The sequence below is a fragment of the Stegodyphus dumicola genome, chromosome 1, assembly GCF_044657685.1.
Source record: "Stegodyphus dumicola isolate Sdum_Otavi_A_Nest chromosome 1, ASM4465768v1".
Lineage (NCBI taxonomy): Eukaryota > Metazoa > Arthropoda > Arachnida > Araneae > Eresidae > Stegodyphus > Stegodyphus dumicola.
In genome coordinates this window covers 53,294,123-53,316,742 of record NC_140768.1, presented here as the reverse complement: position 1 = coordinate 53,316,742, position 22,620 = coordinate 53,294,123, and the positions used below count along the sequence as shown (strand labels likewise).

Below are 22,620 nucleotides of genomic sequence, written 5' to 3'. Positions count from 1 at the left end.
GTTGGATCAGTCGGAAAACCACTGTTTCAGCTCCTTTTAGTTCTTCGACTGAAATTCTCCCATGAGTTCTTTCAGATGGGGGTGTTGTAGCATTTTTAACGAATCTAAAGATCCAAGATACGACCTTTATGATCTTTTCGAATTTTGAAATATTGTCAAAAAGGTTAAATTTATCTGTATTCGTGTTATTGCTGGCTGAAACCACAGTTCGTTTTCTCTCTCCATTTACTATATCGAAGTCAGGATGTTCTTCATCTGCAATAGGCCACTCTTCTGGAGGTCGATAAATCCAATCTGGTCCTTTCCACCATTCGGATTTCCTCAATTCTTTTGCAGAGCAACCGCGTGATGGCAAATCCGAAGGATTAAACTTTCCGGGAATGTGATGCCAGTGATCTGGGTTACTCAGTTTTCGAATCTCATTTACTCAATTGGCTATAAAAGTGGACCAATTTTCTTTCTGTTTTATCCAAAAGAGAGCATTTGTGGAATCCGTCCAGTAAAAAACTGGAACCTCTTTTAGTTTCAAGTCTTCTCTTATTGTATGAGAGAGCCTGGCTCCAATAGTGCAAGCGAGTATCTCTAGTCGAGGTATGGTGAGTGCTTTTAGGGGAGCAACTCTCGCTTTAGATTGTATCAATTGACAAGTGACTCCACTCTCACCGCTGTGTCTAAGGAAAATGCAGGTCGCATACGCGTCCTTGCTTGCGTCCGAAAATACATGCAGAGTGGTACTTTCGTCTATTTTGGGAAGCAATCTAGGAATTTTGATGTCTTTCAATATTTTAACTGAGATGACCATGTGAAAAATTTCCTTGCTAGATCTTTCGGCAGATTAGTATCCCAGTTAATTTTCTGTTTCCAGCACTCTTGCAGAATCAGTTTAGGCATGAGAGTAACTGGACTAGTAAACCCAATTGGGTCAAAGATTTTACTCAATTCGGAAAGAATAGATCTTTTGCTCAATACAGGGTTTTCTTCATATTTTACGTGACAAGACAAAGTATCGTCAAACAAGTCCCATTTCAATCCCAATACTGACACAACATCTTCATAATCTTTATCAGAAAGGTTTAGAATTGAAGTTTCATTTTTAAGTCTATTATGTTTCCATCCTCTTAGGTCAAATTTTGCAGTAGCCATTATTTCCTTAGATCCTTTGATAAATGAGTTTAATTCTTCAATTGATTCCACGCTCGCTACGCAGTTATCCACATACATGGCTTTCTTTAGCTTTGAAGCTATTTCCTGATGATGTTTTGGTACATTTTCCAAATGGTAGTTAATCGTGGCAGCGAGTAAAAAGGGGCTGGCGTTTACAACCCTTCGGTGCCGATATATAGTCAGTTTTTCAGGCTGTCCTTTCTCCCACCATAGGAAGCGGAGAAAATCTCGATCCGCTGGGTTCACACCTATCTGAAGAAATGCTCTTTTTATATCCGAAATTACTCCATACTTCCCCTCTCGAAATTTCGTCAAAATTTTGGGGATCAATTCAAGATAATTAGGACCCTTTTCCAGGCAGTCGTTCAGAGATACCGAATTTTTCTCCTTTGCAGATGCGTCGAACACTGGTCGAATTTTGGTAGTCGAATTTTTCCGAAACACTGCTCTATGTGGCAGATAATGCCCTTTGATCTTTTCTGCCTCCGAAATATCGATAGGTTCAATTATTCCTTCTTCTACCCAATCCTTTAAAACAATTTCGTAGGCTGCTAAGGAATTCTTTGTCTGAAGGGTTTTCACGCAAGACTTCAGACGCTTTTCTGCAAGGATTCTATTATCTGGCAACTCAGGATGAATTTGAAGCCATGGAAGTGATACCTGATACCTTCCAGCGTCATCTCTTTCTAAAGTACGGATAAAATAATTTTCTGTAGCCTTTTGTATTTCTTGTTTTGTTTGCGAAAGAGCTGGTTCAGTTATTCCGATAGAATCAAGAGACCACAAGTCACAAATGTTTCTGTCACTAATGTGTAGTGATAAAAGAATTTCATTAAAATTCTTTCCCTTTACCTTCGTTCTCCCTAACATAGTCCATCCAAGGTGTGTATTCATCGCTACTAAACTCTCCGTTACGTGTTTTATTCCCCTGTAAAGAGTTTTCCGGCATAATCTGCTCCTACAAGCATGTGTATTTCATTAGGGTGTTTTTCAAATAAACAAGAATTCTCATTAATTACATCACTGGGAAAAATTTTGTAACCTCTTAGTTTCTTTAAGCATTCCCTATCCTCCAATTTTGGAATATGTGAGCATATGGTTTTTTGGCTCAAAACCTCCATTTCGCATGTGAATCCTGTTTCTGGATTATTTAACTTAATCAGATACTTGTTGTGATTTTCCCTTTTTTCTATTCCTCCAAAAAGCCCATGAGTCACACTTTCCTGACCTAAAGATTTTAGTTTTAATTTCTCCGCAAGAAACGTGCTGATATATGATCTGCTACTTCCGGTATCCAGAATTATTCGTGTAAAATTGCTTTCACCATCTCCGTAAACATTGGCAATTAAAGTTTGCAAGATTACCCTTTCATAGGATGAATTATTCGTTAAGGCCTTATTTTCAATTTGTTCTTCCTTAATTTCTCCGTTTTCGGTTTTAAAACACATTATAGTGGCATGTCGTTGTTTACATAATTCACACCTTATTCTAGAAGTGCAAATAAAACTGAGATGCCGTGGGTGTAAACAGCGATAACATATTAATTTCGCTTTACATTTCTCCCTTTTTTTCTCAGTATACCATAAAGATGCTTGAGTACACGTTAAAGATTCGTGATCAGAAGAGTCGCAGAAAACACATGGTGTTTGTCCCCCCGCAAACTTGCGTTCGTTAACTCCGAAGCTGTGTGTTTCGCAATAGGTCTGGTTTCAATCAGTTTGTTATGCTTTTGCGGCGCCGCCTTTGGCTGGACCGTCTGGAATGTACGTTCCCGCGCAACTAACTGTTCAGAAAGAAATTCCACTAGGTGACTCAAATCGTAATTTGATTTCCGAACTGTTTTATTATACTCCAAAACCAAATCTGCGGGCAATGTTTTAAGCAAAATAGGCGTTAATAAAGCTCCATATGTTTCTGAGGTCATATTTAATGATTCAAGACATCGAATATGTTTCTGTATATAATTGAATAACTTACGGAAATTTTGAATGTCATTAGAATCCTTTAGAGGTCTTATTTTCAGTAATTTATCTATATGGGCGTTGATCAGTATATCTTTATTTCCAAATCTTTCTGTGAGGAGTTTAACTGAAGTTTCGTAATTTTCTTCGGTTAAATCGAAACCGTCAATGGTGTTATAAGCAGTACCACCCAAAAAGGATTTCAAATAATTAAATTTGCTTATAGCGTCAAGCGTTTTATTTTGATGTATGGCTGATGAAAAAGTGTTCCAAAATGTCAGCCATTCGCAGCTCTCGCCATAAAACTTCGGAATCGTAAGTTTAGGAAGCTTCACATTATGACTTTCGATTTTAACGTTTTCTATAATACTTTCACTTAACTGTTCAGTGCTTCGTAACACATGAAATTTTTGTTGTTCTATATTAATTCCTTTCAATTTTTAGTTAGCTTTTTATTTAAATGTAGTTATTCTTTCACGATATTCGTCAACATCGTTTAATTCCTGGTCTAGATCCTTTATGTTTATTAATTTTTCTATATCGGCATCTATTTGTTTTAACTCGTTCGATTTTTCATTTAAGAGTTCTAAGGAAATTTCTAGTTCCTCTGCATTCACTTCTGTTTTTGGTAATTCAGTTTCGATTCGGCCAATTAATTTTGTAACGGCAGCCCTTATGTGGCCGCGTTTCCTTTTCAATGTATCGATGAATTCCGTCATTGTTCAATATTCAACAATTCAACAACTATCAGCAATCACTAATTATTTATGCTTATGTATCCTCTATATAACTGATATCAATTTAGACAGTTTCAATAGTTAGGAAAACCGCAGTTACTGGCAGTCCCTGTTCGGGCGCCATGTTAAAAAATTTTATCAACTTTGTACTATTAAAATTTTTTAATCATTAAATAGATAAGTGAAAGTTCACTTACCTTCTAAATAGGGCTGCCCTGAACTGCCTGCTTTTCCTTCTTCTCGGTATCTGTCTCTATGATGAACTTCGATTTACTGCGCAACACAGCTATAAACTTTTTAAGAAATTTTAATTCATATGAAAGATATCTACAAAATATTTACAAGTTATAATGATTACAAGCACAATTTATACGGAGACGGTCTATCGTTATACATCTGTTAGACGCGTCAGCCGTTCAACTGCCTACTTTTAGTCTCTTTCGCCAGAGGGCGTCCGTGGAAGTCCGTGGAAGTAAAGTTCTAGTAAGCAAACGCGACAGTTGTGTTTATTGGGATCAGATATGTTCATAAAAATGGCCTCTTCGTCTATCGGTTTTGAACGTTGCATCCCTTTGACAGCCGCCTATCGTCGGTGCTGTTTAGACTGATATAAACAGCACAAAGAGTGGACGCATCATCAGTGGGAATCTCTTTACGTTAAGAGTCGTTTCAGTGTCACGAATGATTCTAGACGCCAGCTGATATGGGAAGAGGTGGGGAAAGGGAGGCAGATTTCATTCCAACTACAACAGAGACTGAAACCATCATAGTAGTCCTAGAGTCCTCATGTGGGGAGGCATTACACTGAATGGCCTTACATACCTCCACCTCTTCAGTAGATATGCTGATAACGGAGATCACTTTTGTTAAAAATATCCTTCCCCTTGTTTATTTTTTTAAGATTCCGTTGACCCAGATATCATTTTTATGGATCAGAGAACCAGATTCAAGCTGTGGACTTGCCAGTGTACTTTGCTTATTTAAATTTTATAAAACATGTCTGGTGTGTCTGTGGGGGACACCTTCCCATACGACCCCAGTCTCAAAAATCCTTCGATTATGTGGTGTTGAAAATAGATGTACGATGTCATTCAACCATTATAGTTAAATCAAATCATTTCTCTTACTAAGGGACATCTGTTTGTTGTTCTCTATCTTGAAAAATTACTTTCACTAATCTCACTTGTTCTAGAATGATTTCTTCCGCTTTTTACAGTATTGTTTGCGTCTTGTTTAATTTGCGTTCGTTTTCTTCTTTCATCCTAAGCACAAAATACTATGTCTTCCTAGCTCCCAGGTGATTTTTAGCGGAGTCATGAAGAAAATGTTAACACGTGCTTAAGTTTTGGAAACTAATCTATTATGTTAACTCACCTACATGCATTTGATAGCACGCATCAGGTGGAGGCTTTCATCAGGTGGTTTAATTCGTTATTATTAATGAATTAAAAAATTCTTCAGACGCCAGCTTTTCTTTTACTTTTAAACCGATTTCGATAGTTAATAAAACTCATTGAACTTAACATGAAATGAAGATTAAAATCATGTACTTTAATAAAGTAATATACTAGTGAAATATAGTATAGAAAAGGATTAATCAGTTTCTTTTCTTTGCTTGCATCTCTAGCTGCAGACTGCTCTTTGTAATATTATTACGGACATTTCATGATAAGAAAAAGAAGCCACATTTTGAGTATGTGATTTTGCTGAAAAGTAATTTAGCAATATTTCAAAATGTTTTAGACACACAAAGCACATTTTCATCATGCCAAAAAGCACTTAACGAATTTTTTTATTCTGCTATGTTTTGCTATCATAATTCGCAAACATCTGTGAATCTAAAATCAACCTCCTGAGAAGTTTCAGGTTAATATCTAAACCAAAATATAGATTCTGTATGAATATATGGACTTACTCTGCGTTTCCTTGTTCAAGTGGAATGAGAATTCTGGTGGTCTTCCCATAAAAGCATCTAAGAAGAAAGCATCCTTTGTAGACAGGAAATCGTTGAGAACGACTACATACTGACTTCCTAATTTTAGGCTATGAAATAAATATATACATTTAATATATCATTCTGTAAAAGATATGATTATTCATATATTTCAACTGAAATATTTAGGAACAAAAAGATAGGTCTGAGTCGTAAATTATGAATCTGAAATTAGGGTGAATCATTTAAGTAGAAATAATAAATCATTATAGCAAATTATTAATTTATTATAGCAAAAGTATAAAGGAAAATATAAATTTTGCTTGAATTAATTATGATATTAGATCTAACAAAAGCCTCAAATTTGAGAATTGGCAATGATTTGTTGAATTTGAGAACCGACTGGCAATGCTTTGTTGAAGAACTTTATGCATTTCAGAGGAAAATTCCACATGTCCTTTAAAACAACAAGTTTTTTAAAATAGGTTTTTCCCCTTTAAAAACATAAAAATCTGTTAAAAAATATGTTTAATAGCAAAAATACCAAAATCAAAAGTAAAAATTTTAAGCATTGAAAAAGAACCTAACGTCGTTGATATATAAATATATATACACACCCAGTCTGTTACTCAGCTGTGCGAGCTCAGTTTTTAAAATTCTTTCTTGGTAAATTGAGCATTTTTTGCTATAAAACTGATTGAATTATATTGTTCTTATCTTCCGGTTAAGATTTTCATGCCTTTAGTCAATCTGCGTGCAATAGTTGTAGAATTAACAACAATTTAAAAGTAATTTAAAAGTTGTTTCAGTGCAGCTAAGTTTAGTGCAGTAAGCTAGTTTTCTTACCATAGCAGCCATATTTGTTCACATTTGAAACTTAGTAGAACAGTGAATTAAATTTTGCTGCACCTTCAGTTTCGTTTTGGCGAGTGAGACTAGTGGAACCAAAAGTATGTTTTGGTTTTGGGCATCGAAAAATTCCTTTTTTTGCCTGCTAGCAAAATTGCTTGTTTTTGCTCAGAAACTCTAATTTTAACTGTAAAAATTGTTTTTAATTGTTTTAACTGTATCTGGCGTCTTATGTGTTTCTATATATTTCATTTTTAATAAAGATGTTTTGAGTTTTTACGTTTTTGCCTTGCCGCGAAGTGAGAACTGAATTAATTGAATGAGAAATATATCCTTAATGAAATTCAAGGAAATAAGTGTTTCGTATAAGCAGTCAATATTGTCGCCAGTCTATCTGGCACAGAGTAGAATGCTGACGAGTAGCGCATGCGCATTAGGTAAGAGGCGCTGAATCGTCTGTTAAAAACTATTTCTTTTTTATTTGTTTAATTTCTTTTATACTTCCTTCTAGATTTATTTATTATAGTATTTCAGTAGAACATGTGGCAATGATTAGATAATTCTTCAGATGATATAATTTTTGTGCATTCTGACTTATAAAATGAATGAGATGTTAAGTGAACCTAGCGCCAATGTGTCTCTATGTTAAATAAATGTAGTGAATTTGAATTCATTTATTCTATTGTGGCGCTATCGACGAAGTAGATTTAGTTCAACTCAATAAGTTTAAACGAAATGCAGGAAAAATGCGTATAATTTAATATTCTGTAGTACAAGGAAGTCATGTGGTGTACACATCAGATTTTTTTTACTTAAGTAAATAAAATACTGCGTCAAAATACCGAGTGAGAAATCGATATTTGTTTTTCGAAATATTCACTTAAAACAAAATTAAACTGAATTTTAATATAATGTGATAGATACATTTCTGGAAAACAACATTTAAAATTTTTTCTTTGAGAAATATAAAATGCAGTTAAAAGTCTTTAACTATCAGAAAGTCTTTAACTATCAGAAACTATTAAGTCTTTAACTATCAGAAACTGCGACTAACCTTTTGGTAGATGTTAAGCGATTTCTCTTTATGTCTGAAGTGCAACAGATTCTTGAGAAGGATGTAAAAACCCTTTATTTAAAGCTTAATAAGATGAACAGAACGCACATCTATTGCTTACAAGTCTACCAGAAATTATGGTGAGAAACCTAAAGTAAAAATTCAAATTTAAAGCTAAATTTAAATAACTAATAGCCAAAGGCTGCACAGAGAAAATTAGCGGGAATTGGGCTTGGACTCCACAGGCGTGAATTTGACTATCGGCGAGTATAATGCAAAGCAGGAACTCTTATCTTAGAATAACAAACCTAATAATGTGGAAAAGGCAGAACACTTTCTGTCTTAATAATCTCAAACCTTCCCTTAAATATACGCGAATTAATTTGCATTCTGTGGGGGGAGAAAGAAAAAAGAGAAGTGACAGTACAGATTTCAAACATAAAATAACTGGTTATTTAAATTAAAGAAACCTCAAAACATAAAAAGCGAGTTATAATGCAGTATAGCAAATACTTCTCATTATGTGTATGTGTCATATACACATATCGATTTAAAATTTAATAACTCTCACCGTTCAAAATGGATGAGTTCTATTTTTAAACACGATTCGGATATTAAACTGGAGTCTGAAATAACAAAGTGCGTTATTTCCTTTTTCTTTTTCCTTAACATTTCTACAATGATAAGTTTGGGACCATTGATATGAACTTCGACATTATTATTGAATAAAACTTCTTTTTTTATCAGCTATTTGTGTTAATATTCTTCAAGAAGTATTATGTATATAATAAGATTACAATATAGTATAAAAACTTCAACGATAACGTACATGAATGTCGAATATGAATTTCGAACGTATTACACATGAATATACGACGCATACAAATGTGATGATAAGGTAACATATTTTGTTTTATCTTTGTTATTCTATTGTTTAACTGATATTACTTTATGACTTGAAAAAGATAATCTGATAATGCCCGTAGCAAAAATTTTCTTTTATCTGAACAGTTTAGAGAAGGTGTTTGCTGTTAGAAGCTTATATAAGCATTTTAAATAAAGGAGAAAATCACAGTATTTCGCGTGAACATTTACAGATTTATTTTGCAAAGATTATTAAGTATTTTTTTCCCATCGGTATATGAAAACAAAATTTTTATGTAAAATATTTCGTAATCCGAAATGGAGTAAGGTGAAGAAATGGTTTGAATTTATTAATAAGAGTAAGCATTCCTACACCGAAATTGTAATTAAACTTAAAATATACATAAAACCTAACCTAAAATAAAAGTAAAGAATGATAAAGATCACAGCCCATATATGTGAATAGAAAGAATTTAAATACAGTTTCTAATATGAATATAGTTATACCTTCAAAATCGGGCTTATCAAGTTTGAATTCGTGAAGTAGCTGTAAAATTTCTACATCTTCTTCTCATTGTCGAAAGGACAGGATTTTTCATCTACTACGAGTCATGAAATGATAAGATAACATCGAAATACGAAAACATATTAAAATGCTTAGATCCATTTTTTTAAAGAAATAGAAAACCTTGGAATCTATTTTTACTGCTTGTCTCTTCCGTAAATATAAATATTCTTTTCTGATTTCTTTTGGAAAGCGGAAATAGGGGCAAATATGCAGGATGGTCATAAAAAGAACTTACTCGATGTATGAACTCCTAGCGCCCTATTCGCTCAGCCAATCGAAATGAAATTTCAGATATTGTTATTTTAAGGTATGCTCTCGAGAATGTAAGGGTTTAAAACAATAGAGCAGTGAATCGAAATTTTCGAATGGCAATACTCGTTATTTTTCTGCGCAAATTGATCAGCGCAATGAAAAACAACAAATGGCGTTGGAATGATATACGCATGGAGAAAACTGCCGGCGTACCAATTTACAAAGAAAAACATTATAAAGGACCAATGACAAAACAAGAGAGGAGAGGGGAAAACACTTTTATCAGAATTACAAGTTATCTGTATGCACACCTTCGCATATGATAACGCATTTTATGCTGGAGATAGTTGACAACAATGACGAACGTACTTGGTAATTTGTAATATTGCAGGAGGAATCTGTATAACTTCACGCGTCTTACGTCATCTTTCAGTTCTGAGAGATCTCGGAGATTTGATGCGTACACCCTAGATTTCAGTTAAACCTTGAACCAGAAATCCATTGGAGTGAGGTCGTAAGATCGCGGTGGTCACAAAAATTGCAAAGTTATTGAAGATGATTCCATCTTGAAACTTTGCATACACTGAAAACTTGTAATTCCAATTAAAAAATTTTCCCTGTCCTCTCTTGTGTTGTTAATGGTCTTTTACAATACTCTTCTTAGCAAATGTTTACGACAGCAATTTTGATCATACGTATATCAGTTGAAATGCCTTTTTTGATTTTTCAAAGCGCTAATCAGTTTGAACAGGAAAAAATGGGTGTTGCAGTTCGAAATGTTTAACTGCAACCGCAACTGTGAGAGCTCTGTTGCTTTAAATCATTACAAGAGCGAGCGCATACCTTCAAATAACAATATCTGAAATTTCATTTCGATTGGTTGAGCGGATAGGTCGCTTAGGGATTCATTTATCGGATGTGTTTTTATGACCATCCTGTAAGTCTTTTATAAAGGCAAAATGGTACAAAGCCGACTTTCGTAAAACCAGGAATGCATTTACGTTAACCTATCTTTGAGGTTATTAATGATGATGTAGCATATCTGTTGTAATAAACATCTTTTTCTAAAAAAAAGATAAATTCATGAAATCCATAAAAATTTGTACCTGTGTATTTTAATTAATTCTGCGTATAATTGTTTCTGATGAATTCTAGTCTAAAAGATAATGTTATACATGTTAGATAACTCTTCATACTTTAAGTACAATATTTTTTTACAAAACACTTAAGGTTCCTGTTTTGTAGCTGAACATTACAATGATATTTCAAATTTCTAACAACATTTAAATTATAAAAAAAAACTCAACTAGAACACGAGATATGGCCAAAAACGCTCCTAATAGTGATGTTTAAAAATTTCTGGCTAACTTAGCCATTTTTTAGAAAATTCGAGAAAAGGTATTTTCGAACGTTGCTTCTGATTCTTTCATGGAATTTATATGGGCAATGTCAATCAAGATGCAGAAGATTTGATAGCGATCGTTAGCAGAAGGCACTGTTTTGTACGATGCAGCTATATATAGCATCAACCCCACAGTGTAATTAGCAGATTTTCTGCAAATATGTCAGAGACTCTTTTTACGTAGACTTAATCGTGCGTTCAAGACAGCTTCTACCAGTGCTTCACATGTAATAGCAGATCTACCCCCCATTGGATTTAATCGCATAACACGAGGTAGATATTGCACATACAACTCAACTCCAGCATTTTTCTATCATGCGGAAACGCACCTATGTATATAGCGATTAGGAACATTATGACATTGAACTTCCATGCAACCCCGAGCTTCTTATGTGGTTTTTCTTAGCTCTTTTAACAGATAGTGACAAAAGAGCAGGCTGTGTTTAGTACTTATATAAATGACAAACAGCTAGAGAACAGACCTTAGAGTTCAGAACACTATATACGAGGTGGAATTGCATGCCATTAAAGAAATCAGAATTTATGCCAAGAATTTGCCAATGTGTATTACATTATTCTCTGATCTAATTCTTATCTCATTGCGATTACGAATGCGACATAACAAAAATCCAGCAACTAAAAATACCCAAAGATTTTTTTCTTTCTATGCAAAGAAATGATGCAAAGAAAGATAAAGCAAAGAAAGAAAAGAAATACAAAGAAAGATGCAAAGAAAGATAAGGCCACTGCTTTATTGAGGGCTATCACATATTGGATTGTCGGCAATGAAGCAGCAGACAACGCGCAAAGCAAACATCCATTCTGACTTCTGTTTCATTCAGCGACCATGACTTCTGTTACATACATTACCAGCATCCTAAGAAGCATACTTTTCACAGACTTCAGACAGAAAAATTGGAATTCGGGCTTGACTGGTCGAAGAACTTACAAGTTTATTAACAAAGTTTCAAACAGTGAAAGAACCATAGATTCTAGAATCTGTTCATTCCTCATAGGCCATGACACGTTCCCATCGTAAACATATAGTTTCAACATTAAAGAAAATGGTCTCTGTCTAATGCCGTGAACTCGGTGGCCAGATAATTATGTTTTCATACACGGTACCTACTTACCTGCGTATTCCAGCTACTGGACATTGTGAAGCGTGGATAAAGAATATTAATAAAAAAATAATAGCGATCAGAAAAATCATCGCAGTTGTTACTTATTCTGCATCACTCTCTGATACAGAATGACTGCATGTAGCTGTAAATGACTTTTACACGTGCTTAATTCTGCATCATTCTGTACTTTTAATATGTTACAATATATTTGTTTTTAATGTAAGATTCTCTACTGTGTAATTCTAAGTTACAGTTAAAAGTGAAGAATCTTAAGAACTAGTAAGAAAATAATCGCTTGAGTTCGTGAGACAATAAGTAAACTTGGAAAGGGTTAAAAGACCCTTTATTATTCAAATAAGATTTAACAGAACTCCGTCTTGGAGAAATACAATAAAGCCGACACTTGGGCTTCAACTTAAGAGACTAAGAATCAAATTAAACTAATCTTAACAAAAGAGATATAGCCGAAGCTATCAAGATTCTAACAGTGTGAGCCTCTTAACGCTAACTGACTGCGAAGCTATCAAGGGCCTAAAGTACAGCCGAGCATAATAATAGCTTACGAGAGACCAGCCTGAAACGGCAGACGCGTGCAGCCAGAATATCTGGTATCTCTCTCACTAAGACAGTAGAACTTCGCTGTTAAATGCCGTTTTTTCTCATTAGCATTCAGACGTGATTCTAAAACTGCGTTCTGGCCGGAAGTGGTAGGTTGAAATTAAGAAGCGATAGGAAAGCGTAGTTTAACTCAAAATTTAACTGTTAATAAAATTAACATAATTCTTAAAATGTGAACATATTATGAAATTTACCACGTAAAAAATAAAAAAAGAGGTATTGTATTTGTTGTAAACAAACAAATAAGATTTCTTCATTCTGCAAGTATGTCATATTCATGACCTGCGAAATGTTTAGTTTTACTATAAATTCCTTTTCATGAAATCATTAGCTCAGAAAATGAATGAAACGAGAAACATGGACAATATATTTTAAACTGCGTTTCTGAGCTATTAATTTGGATCTCTGTATAAATATTAACATCTAAGATGGTTATTCCTCATTTCTATACTTGTTGATATTGGGCAGATGACACTTCCGAAATCAGTGTGCAATATATGTGAAATAACCATAAATTCCAAAGCACTTGATAAAAAAAAGGTACTACAATTAATTTAAGAACTTTAAAAAAATATTTTGATTCTTAAATCCTGTGTGACGAAATAACAGTTTTAGTGCTATTTTGTGTCTTCATTCGATTTTCTGTTTTGTTTGTTTATTTTTCTATTTTGTTTAAAATTATTCAGCTGTTCACGATAACCTAAATGAAATTACAGCATCTATGTATGCGCCCATACTATAAATATATAAATTAAATATAAGCATACCAAATTCTATTGCATTTATACTGTATCACACATTTTTACCAATCAATGGTTTGGAGAACTTTGCATCGAGGTTATTTGATCGATGCCATTTTTCATCTTCATGCTTATTCTGACTCTCAAAATGCGTTATCTGGATTCTCGAAAACTATTTTATCACTAATAATCTCTATAAAATGGCTCTCATTTTCAGTGGGAACATTAAATATGTATCAATGGCGATACTGGCAATACAGAAATAAGTCATACACAATTGAAGATTAATTATTTTGTTATCAAAACCGTCTACTTCCTTAATTTCCCTTTAAACAATACATTGTTTCTATAAATTTAGTTCATGTATCATACAGACGTTTGGTTTGCAGAATATTTTGACCCCTTCTGCTGATATTATAACGAAATTAAGACTATTTGTGACCGTGGAATAGCCTCAAACGGAAGGAAAAGTAAAAAATCGGTCATTTTAAATCAAAGCCTAGAAATGATTAAATTAGAAAGATATATTAACGCAAAGATAAGCTTAAAAATAGGCTTATCACATCAAAGAATAAACCGAAAAATTACGAGTGTTAGGGAGTATAAGTGACAATAAAATAAAATAAATATATTGTCTTATTCGTTGCAGTATATTCAATATAAATAAAACTTTTGCGTCCTCTGAGAGATCAGAAAATATTTGTGATTCATTTTAATTCGCAATTTACTTTATTATGGCTCACTGAATCTAAAGCCGCAATAACTCATGTATGCTTTTAGCAACAGGATAATAACTTTGTTCTGAGAGAGTTGTTAAAAAAATTATCATGGCAAAAAAGGAAATATACCCAATATTGAAACAAAGTATTACAGAACACTCATATCGAAATAATATCTAAGATTCTATGTCAATCTTCAATTTACAGAAAGCAGTAAGCTTACCTGTATACAGGCCCATAAGTTTGTGCTAATTTGTCCAAAAATAAGTACGGTTTAGAACTCATAAATGGATAATAACCAATAAAAGGTAATCCAATGGGTCCAGGAGGATTTCTTCCTCCCCTGCCTTGCAGTATCCAATATATAATAATAACTATATATGAAGTATATAGGAATTTTGCACTCTCCATTTTCACATTGTTTTCACTTGTGAGGAAAGTCGAAAGCGTTCGACATGTACCAATAGAATGGTAGTCGATAAGAAATGAGATATGAACTACTTAATCGTCGAGATAAAACATCCTTTTGCCAATATAAAAAAAGATATTTTTGATGATATAAAACAGTCGTATATTGCAGTTTTACTCTGCCGAATTCTGTCTTAAATTAGACTTAAAATTATATTTATATTTTAAAATTAGATCCATAATTTGATGTCCTTATTTAAAGTGAATCACTGTTACTTTAATCCTTTCATTTACAAAACCAATTTTTAATTATATTTTAATTTGGCAAATAGACTACGGGAACAGTCAAGCATCAATATTTAGCTAGTTCACTTAGTTGCAATATTAATTGTACACAGGTCTAATGACCTTAAATCATATACAAATTAATATCAATATTAATGGGAATACAAATGTTAAAAGAATAAAATTAGTACTTTGAGAGGATGCAACATAAGATGGATCCTAATGAAATGGGATAATGTTTCATAATTTTCTTATATAATAACACAGACCGAATGCATTTTTTCTGAAGTTTCATTTTAGAAAATGTCATGTGCAAAACTGTAAACGAATAATTGTATCTGACAATGTAATGAAAAAATTCAAGAAGATAATTTTCACCGAGTTTTTTCCCATTTCTGCATTATAGATTGAAGAGGTACGAAGAAGCCTTTTATTTTCCAAAACGCTGTGTTATATATGTAGAATTTCTCTGTATATAAAAAAATAATCATATTGTTGAAAAAATTATACTCTAATTAAATTTTTAACATTAAAAAATAAATTTTCTTATATGTTGTTTTGAATATCAAAAGTAAGCTAAGAGAGTGAATACCCCCTCATGAAGTAATGGAATATGCAAGGCATTGCAGTAATGAAAAAACTAGATATTGAAAATTGCTATTGTTTGAAATATAATTGCTTTTAAATTGTAAGATGGCTTAAAAATATTCCCTTCCATTTAGTTTCCAGGTTTATGCTTACCGGTGCTTTCACCTTTGCATATGAGGTATTACATTGTAAATAGACACTTTAATTGACAAACTAGCGGCCGTAGCGTAAAACCGTATAGCATTATTAGCTCGACCGGATTCAACTTAGTCGAACCGGCCGGTGGCATGACAGTTTTCATCGTTTTCTACCTGTGCAACGTGAATACGAAACAGTTTTCCTTATTAAGTCCTACGGGATAGTATCTCTTTCCTTAGGCAGATAGCTCCCGTGTGCTTTGCCGTAACTTACATAATCCAAAATTTTACTTCTAAAATTAAAAGTGTCGAAGTTCCTAGTAGCCTTATAGAATGAAGGGGCAAAGAATAATAACCTTAGACTAGTGGGCTGGATCAACCGTGTTCTAAATTAAGGGAACAGGGGGCAGGGAACATTCAAATATTTCTTTAAATTATTATCATAGAGATATGAAATTTTGCATGCATGCATATTTTACTATAATTATATCAAGTACATTTGAAAACAATATCCTGGCTCATTGCAATTTAATCTTTCTAATTCCTCTTAAACTTACTTTTTTTCAAAATGCTTTTGATTTATTATTACTGAAAATACCTTACAAAAACGTTTGGTGTCAGTTAGTGAAATGCATAAAATGTTGATTTTTAATTAATTTTACTTTTATATATACATAAATTTGGACAAATTTTCGCACTGTAATACATTATAATTTTACTTTTATCTCCTTTATGAATTTGGATTCAAAAATACATATCAAGTTTTCTCACACGTATAAACAGGATTCATAATTACAAATTACAATTATTTTGAACATAAACTAAAACGCATGAAGCGTTTTGAAATTGTAATAATCACGAAAATTTCATTATCAGAAAAATACATTTTAAGAATAAGAATACTTTTTCACTTACTTTTAATACTTATTTCCCAGTATCCTTATACAGATTTTATTTAGCTTAAATATTTTAATATTGTTTCATTTATCCATAAATATCCTTTTCTACCAATAAAGAAAATTCTACCAATAAAATTGTAGAATGGTAAGAAATAATTATTATTATTTTAGAAATTTTCTCAAACTCTCTCGGTAAATTAAACGAAATATTTTTTAACTGAATCACTCTAAAAAACTTCCCGCAGCCATACGCTTTCCCTTCCTTATTTACATTTTCATTATGTTTAACAACTTTGCATATCTTTTTGGTGATTCTTCTCTTCTTATATCCAGTTAAACATCTTAAATACCTTTTTTTCAATTCAGTCTATGCGACTTTTATCTTGCCTCTGTGCAATAGATATTGAATATGAATTTATATCTTTTTTTCCGTGCTTAAAGTACTATACACCTAATATTAAAGTCACTAATTGCTGTAATAACAGCTATTTTGAGTCTCTTTCTTGATACATATGTTCCTTTGGGGACAGTTCTTCCAAATGACTCCGTGTAAACTCTCATTAGTGTTTTGTGTTTTTCCAGATATTCATTTGCTAAAAGTTCATCACTGGCTAGTCTTTGATACACTATCCATGGAAGAACAGCGAAACAAAGTTGCATAACTTTCAGTCATCACATCTTGCACATTCATACCCAGCTAACTAAAAAGTATTAAGTGCGGAAATAAAATATATTTGTTTACCTTTCTGCTGACATCTAAATGTCCCTTTAAAATTTCACTAAAAAGGTAAACAAACATATTCAAATGCTTGACCTTCTTTAAAAATAATTATACACACAAGCGATTTTTTGCAGAAGGTAGAGTTAAAAACCATAGAATATTAATATAGTAATTATTTTCCTAATTTTTGGTCGATTTTTGCTAAAATCATCGTCCCCTTAATTTAAAAAGTAAACCGCAAAAACAAATAAAATGTTTTGAACACTTGTCAAACATTTTTAAAATTTTCTATTTTCCTTCTTGTTAGAGAAGCACAAACTCAGTTCCCAGTATCTCTCATCAAGCTGTAATACTCAAAACAAGGAACACATTTATTTATTATTACTTAGAAATGTATTTCAGCATAAAAGTTAGGTTTTGAAAATTTAAGGAGTCTCTCTTATTCGACCTCGAAAATTATTGCTGTGAAGGTGTTTCGAGTACCCGTAGCACCACGAGTCAGATAATACCGTAATTTCGTAACTTGATAAACTGATAACGATATTCAAATTTTTCTATCTCCTGAGTATTTCGACACAATTCTTTGACAGATGACCTTAATTTTATTTGATAGTATTCTATATGTCTTTTTCAGAGTAAAGTAAATACATCATTGGGGATTATGACAAGCTATCATATTTGTGTAAAAAATACACGCACTTTATAGTGATGACGCACTTTTGAGAAATCTGGTTTGCCACTACTTCTTAGCAAAGTTACCTCCATTCCCAACATAAAACTGTAATTTATCTTTTCGATTATGGCTGACTATTTCTTATACCAAACGGATATTTTTAAAAACATACGTAATCCTTATAATGTTATTGATGTTTGTACTGCTAGTATAATTAATAAAAGACGTTTTTGATGCCATATAACAGATATCTTTGTTACTGAATTTTGATAATAGAATCGCATCTTTTGAATTTTTGGAGCAATTCCAAGACATTTCTCTGTCAGCCTATTTACTATTCACGTAGTCGCGCAGATATTGCCAGGAGACCTAGAAACTTGCCGGCTCATACACTATATAATTTGACATTATGAATAGTTGTAATTTTATTGCAATTGATAAAAGATGTTATGTAGGTCATGTAAAAGACGTCATATTTTATGTTTTTTTCCACAAAATAATAATTTTTTTTAGTTTAGCTGCATTATGTATATTTCGTATACTTCCTGATGGTAGCAGCAAATTTTATTAAATTCCATCCCACGAGTGATTATTAAATTCTTCGAACTAAATATAAAAAAATTTGTGATTTGAAGGAAACAACTTTTCCTTCTATATACACTTTTTTGTTCTTTCTCTCTGCATATATATATATATATATATATTTGTGTGTGTGAGAGAGAGAGATATATAGTTAGACTCAGTCTTAATAGTGACGAGACATTTTCTGATTTTTTAATGACGAAAACAATTAAGCCGAAGATAACACATAAAAGAAGTAAGAAGAAAAATAAGTCTGTACATGGTTGTCATCAAAACATAATAACATCGTAAGACAAAATCATAGTCTTTCACATTCGAATTCTATCACTGATTCCGACTCACGTCATCGCTAGTCTCCTTCTCAAATGGCGGACTCCTTTCGATTTTATCATGCAGCTTGAAGAATCTTCTACCTGCTGCAGAAGTTGCCCGGCCTTTGTGGCTGAGATCAAATGTGTAATATATATATGGGGGGTGTATGTTTGAAAATTTCGTACATCGTCTCAGTGCTTTCGGAAGAGTCATCTGTTGTAACATTTTTTTTAAAGTTTTTCTTTTTTTAGGGGGGAAGCAGGAGATGTGAAAAATGTGCAATGCCCTCGCCGGGACTTGAACCTGGACTTCTCGAATACGCTCCAAGTGTGCTACTGTTACAACACGAAGGCATGCAAAAAGAATGAGGAAAATACCTTCTTTTAAAGGGCGAATGGTGATTAGGGAACCCATTCGCCAAATCTGGTGGTGAAAAATCATCATCCATCACCTTTTAGTCCAGGCGCCACTGTAGAGTCACAAAGATTATTTGGACGCAGAAGACATGAAAAAAATGTGCAGTGCCCTCACCGGGACTCAAACCTGGACCTTTCGAATACGCGCTGAGTGTGCTACTGGTTATACAAAGAAGGCATGCAGAAAGGAGGAAGAACATACCTTACAAAGTTTCTAAGGATATGAAATAATCTCAAACCGGTGCCTTTAAATAGCTTTCAACTAAAATTGAAGTAGTATGGTCAATTTTTCTTATTGATGATGCAAACAATTTCCATTATTGTAAAAGCACACTGCTTGCTAAAAAAGTATTCTTAATAATAATTTTTAAATTCATCAAGTATTTTAATTCTATAAGTGTAATAAATAAATTAAGTTTCTAGTATAGTATATTTTATCAGTTACAAAAATGTGCTAACTCTGTTTCTTCCATGCATCAAAAATAAAATCAAGGGATGCTGAGGTTTTGTCAAGATGCATTGGAATTTTATAGTAACGGTACCGACTGCAGCTTTTGTAAATACATCTTTCTGTTTATTTTGCTTTAACAATTTTTAGGGCATAAAATTTACTTTCCATGGTGTTAACTTAAATTTTTTATGCTTGATTTTAAAGTTTTTGTTTATGTTCCGAATTAGTTACAGTTTAATCACTGTTCGAAAGAATCAACTCCCAAGTTTAAATTTACTCTTCAAAAGTCTGCTAATGATGCTTTGCATCGATTATGTAGTATTATTGCTCAGGGGAAACGTAGGAAGTATGTCAGCTTTCTTATTTTCTTGGATATTAGAAGTGCACTCGATAATGCATGGTGACCTGGTGTTCTTCATTTGCTTCATTGAGTCTCAAAGTCTTTAAAGATATATTTATTTAATAAAAAGTTTCTTGCAGTTTCATTCTGCTGAAATAACTTTGGGTAATAAGACAAAAAATTTGATTTGGGGAAAGGATGTCCTCAAGGTTTAGTTTCTGGTCCTTTTATTTGGAATCTTATTATGAATGACTTGATTTGTAATTTAAGAGAATTCCAGAACAATCACAAAATCGCTTTTTCGGATGATTTACTTGTTATCGTACAATGAAAGAACATTAATGACGCCAGTGCTCCTTCTAAAAATATTTTAAAGTATATGTTTGATTGGTTAAAGCATTAAAAGATAGAGTTTAACTCTTCAGTGTTGAAAGTTATGATGATGCATAAAAAAATCAATGTCGTCTTGTGTGAAAACGTTCTTGTAGGTTTACTCACATTTCAAAGAACACTGATGGTGTTAAAAGTGATGTTCTCAAGATGATTTATAATCAGGCCATTGCACCGCTCATTTCCTATGCCTCAACAGCTTGGGTAAATTCTTAAAGGAAGGAAATAATATGTAAACTTCTTAGAAGGGTTGAAAGAAGATTTCTCCTCCGTATTATTCGTGGTCATAATCTTAAATGGTCTGAATGTTGGAGATAGACTTTCTAGTAATAAAAACCCTTGCAATCCCTTGAATGGGATGCTTTCTTTTTTAAATTCACTTCACCCTTCAGACAGAAAACCTATAATAGTTGTTACTTATGATAATAATGTTTTTTAAGAATATAAAATTATTTTTTTCCTAGATGGTAGTAAGTTAAATAGAAACGTAGGCCTTGCATTTGTTGTTTATGGAAATGGCAGAGAGAATGTAGCTGTTCAATAAAATATACCAAATGTATGTTCTGTTTTTCAAGACGAGCTTCTGAGTTTAAATCTTATCGTTAAATGAATACAAAATTCTTGCCGTAAGAATGAGACGTTTAAATATCTTTATTTGCACAGATTCACTTTCTTCTCTCTCTTCTACGCGATACACTATCGAGTGAAAAACTGGTGGTGGAAATTCGCTCTATATTACATGCGATTGGGCATACTGGCAGATATTCAATTTGTCCACGTCCGAGCTCACAGTGGTGTTCTCATTAATAAGAAGGCTGACCATTTTCCTAAGCAGGCGACTTATCGCGATATTAATTTAATATTGTGTACTCCCAAGTCTTATTGGAAACGTGGCTTGGGAGAAAACTGTGGTTGATTGGAATGCGGAAAATCTTGCTTCTTCGAAGGCCCTGTGGACAAAGAGATATTTTCCAATAACTTAAACCTAGACATTTTCAACTGGCATTTTATAAACTTACTCAGATTTTGACAGGTTAGGTTAGGTTATTTAACGACGGCAAAGCCTCCAGGGCTATCTGCCTAAGGGGAGGGATGCCTTCGGGAAGGACGTTCTAAGGGAAACTGGCTCGTATACACGTTACACATGGGGAAAACCACAAAAACGACCACGCATCCGGCCCGTTCGCGGAATTCGAACCAAACTACCAGTGTTCAACGATTTTACCGCTCCGTCGCTGGTGAGCTCAGATTTTGACAGACATTGGAATTTTGGATTTTACTTACTTCGTTTCAGTATTGTTACTAGTGGACTCTGTGTTCGCGGCGACGCTGCGGAAGATGTGAAACATACTTTATTACATTGCAGATTGCATGCGAATCCCAGAAGTGAATTTAAAGTGAGTTTATGGCTGCTCAATTTGCTGGCCCCTGTTTCTTATGATCTTGTTATGAGCTCCAAAGCCTTTTCAGTCTTCAGCGACTTTGTTTGCTTGAACTTTTACTATTATTATTTATATGACTGGATTTTAATCTTTTATGTGTCTATTATTTTGCGTATTGTCTATGTATGACTACGTTATGTATTGATGTATTGTATTGTTGATGTTCTGGCATCGACAACTGTAGGGATTTATATTTATTTTAACTAATAATTTAAAGTTTTATTTGAAACTTTCCTGTAAGCCTTCATTCCCCTAATTGTCAGTGCCAGAATAGTTAAACGTTGTACCGCGCAGAAAGAAATGCAAACTTTCTACATTGAAGGATGTAGTTAAAAGCCGAGTTTCGGTAGGAGGAAGGGAGAGTTAGGTTCTAGCTGCTGTCTCTGCCGTAGGTACGTTTGCTTACTGCTGGTTTGAGGGGCTTAATTGCATTTATCTGCTGCCACTAGCTTCAAAAGGGGTTTCAGTTAGGGGATCTCGTTGAGCCCTGTAGGCTAGTTTTATCACTTGTTAAATATTTCAACTTTTAGTTTTAATTACCTGACTGTTATTTATAGGCCCAAATAGAGGCGAAGTTTGTTAGCGTCGAGTTGATGCATCATAAATTTTAAAAAGTTAATAAAGGGTACCTGAACCTTTCTTCTGTGTAGTTTCCTGCTACTCCAGTATACAGACAGAAGTTCATTCACTGGACTCTACATTGGCGCCCGAATTAATACGAACCAAGAAGAAAATGGCCAACGAAGAAGTATCTCCACAAGGCTCAGAAGTGGCAGACCCAATGGTGACCTCCCCATTAGATGGATTTGGCTCTAATACAGACAATAAGATCGGCAACTGAAGCAGCAGTGGCTTCTATAGTCTTTCTTCTGATAGTTTCCCGGGAATCTAAAACTTTAGATGTCAAAAGTTTTTTACTTCCAAATGTACCCGGAAAGGCAAAAAGTGGCTATTGCCTCGAGTGCCCTCCGAAGACAGGCAGAGGTTTGGT

At 33.4% G+C, this 22,620-nt stretch overlaps 1 protein-coding gene across 2 annotated transcripts in view; it reads right to left on the bottom strand.

Annotated features, from left to right (window-relative positions):
• LOC118204234 (cytochrome P450 18a1-like) overlaps positions 1-14,430 on the bottom strand; it is a 39,741-nt gene extending 25,311 nt beyond the window's left edge. Inside the window, exons 1-2 of one of the 2 annotated variants that reach the window (XR_015040577.1) lie at positions 14,209-14,430; positions 5,778-5,905 (exon numbers count right to left, since the gene is read on the bottom strand). Coding sequence is in view for 1 of the 2 variants with exons in the window: in XM_085814531.1 (XP_085670657.1) it covers positions 5,778-5,905; positions 14,209-14,396 (316 nt within the window). In the remaining variant the exon portion in view is untranslated. The remainder of the gene's footprint in view (positions 1-5,777; positions 5,906-14,208) is intronic. The other variant, XM_085814531.1, reaches the window with a different exon arrangement.
• Positions 14,431-22,620: the final 8,190 nt, after the last annotated feature.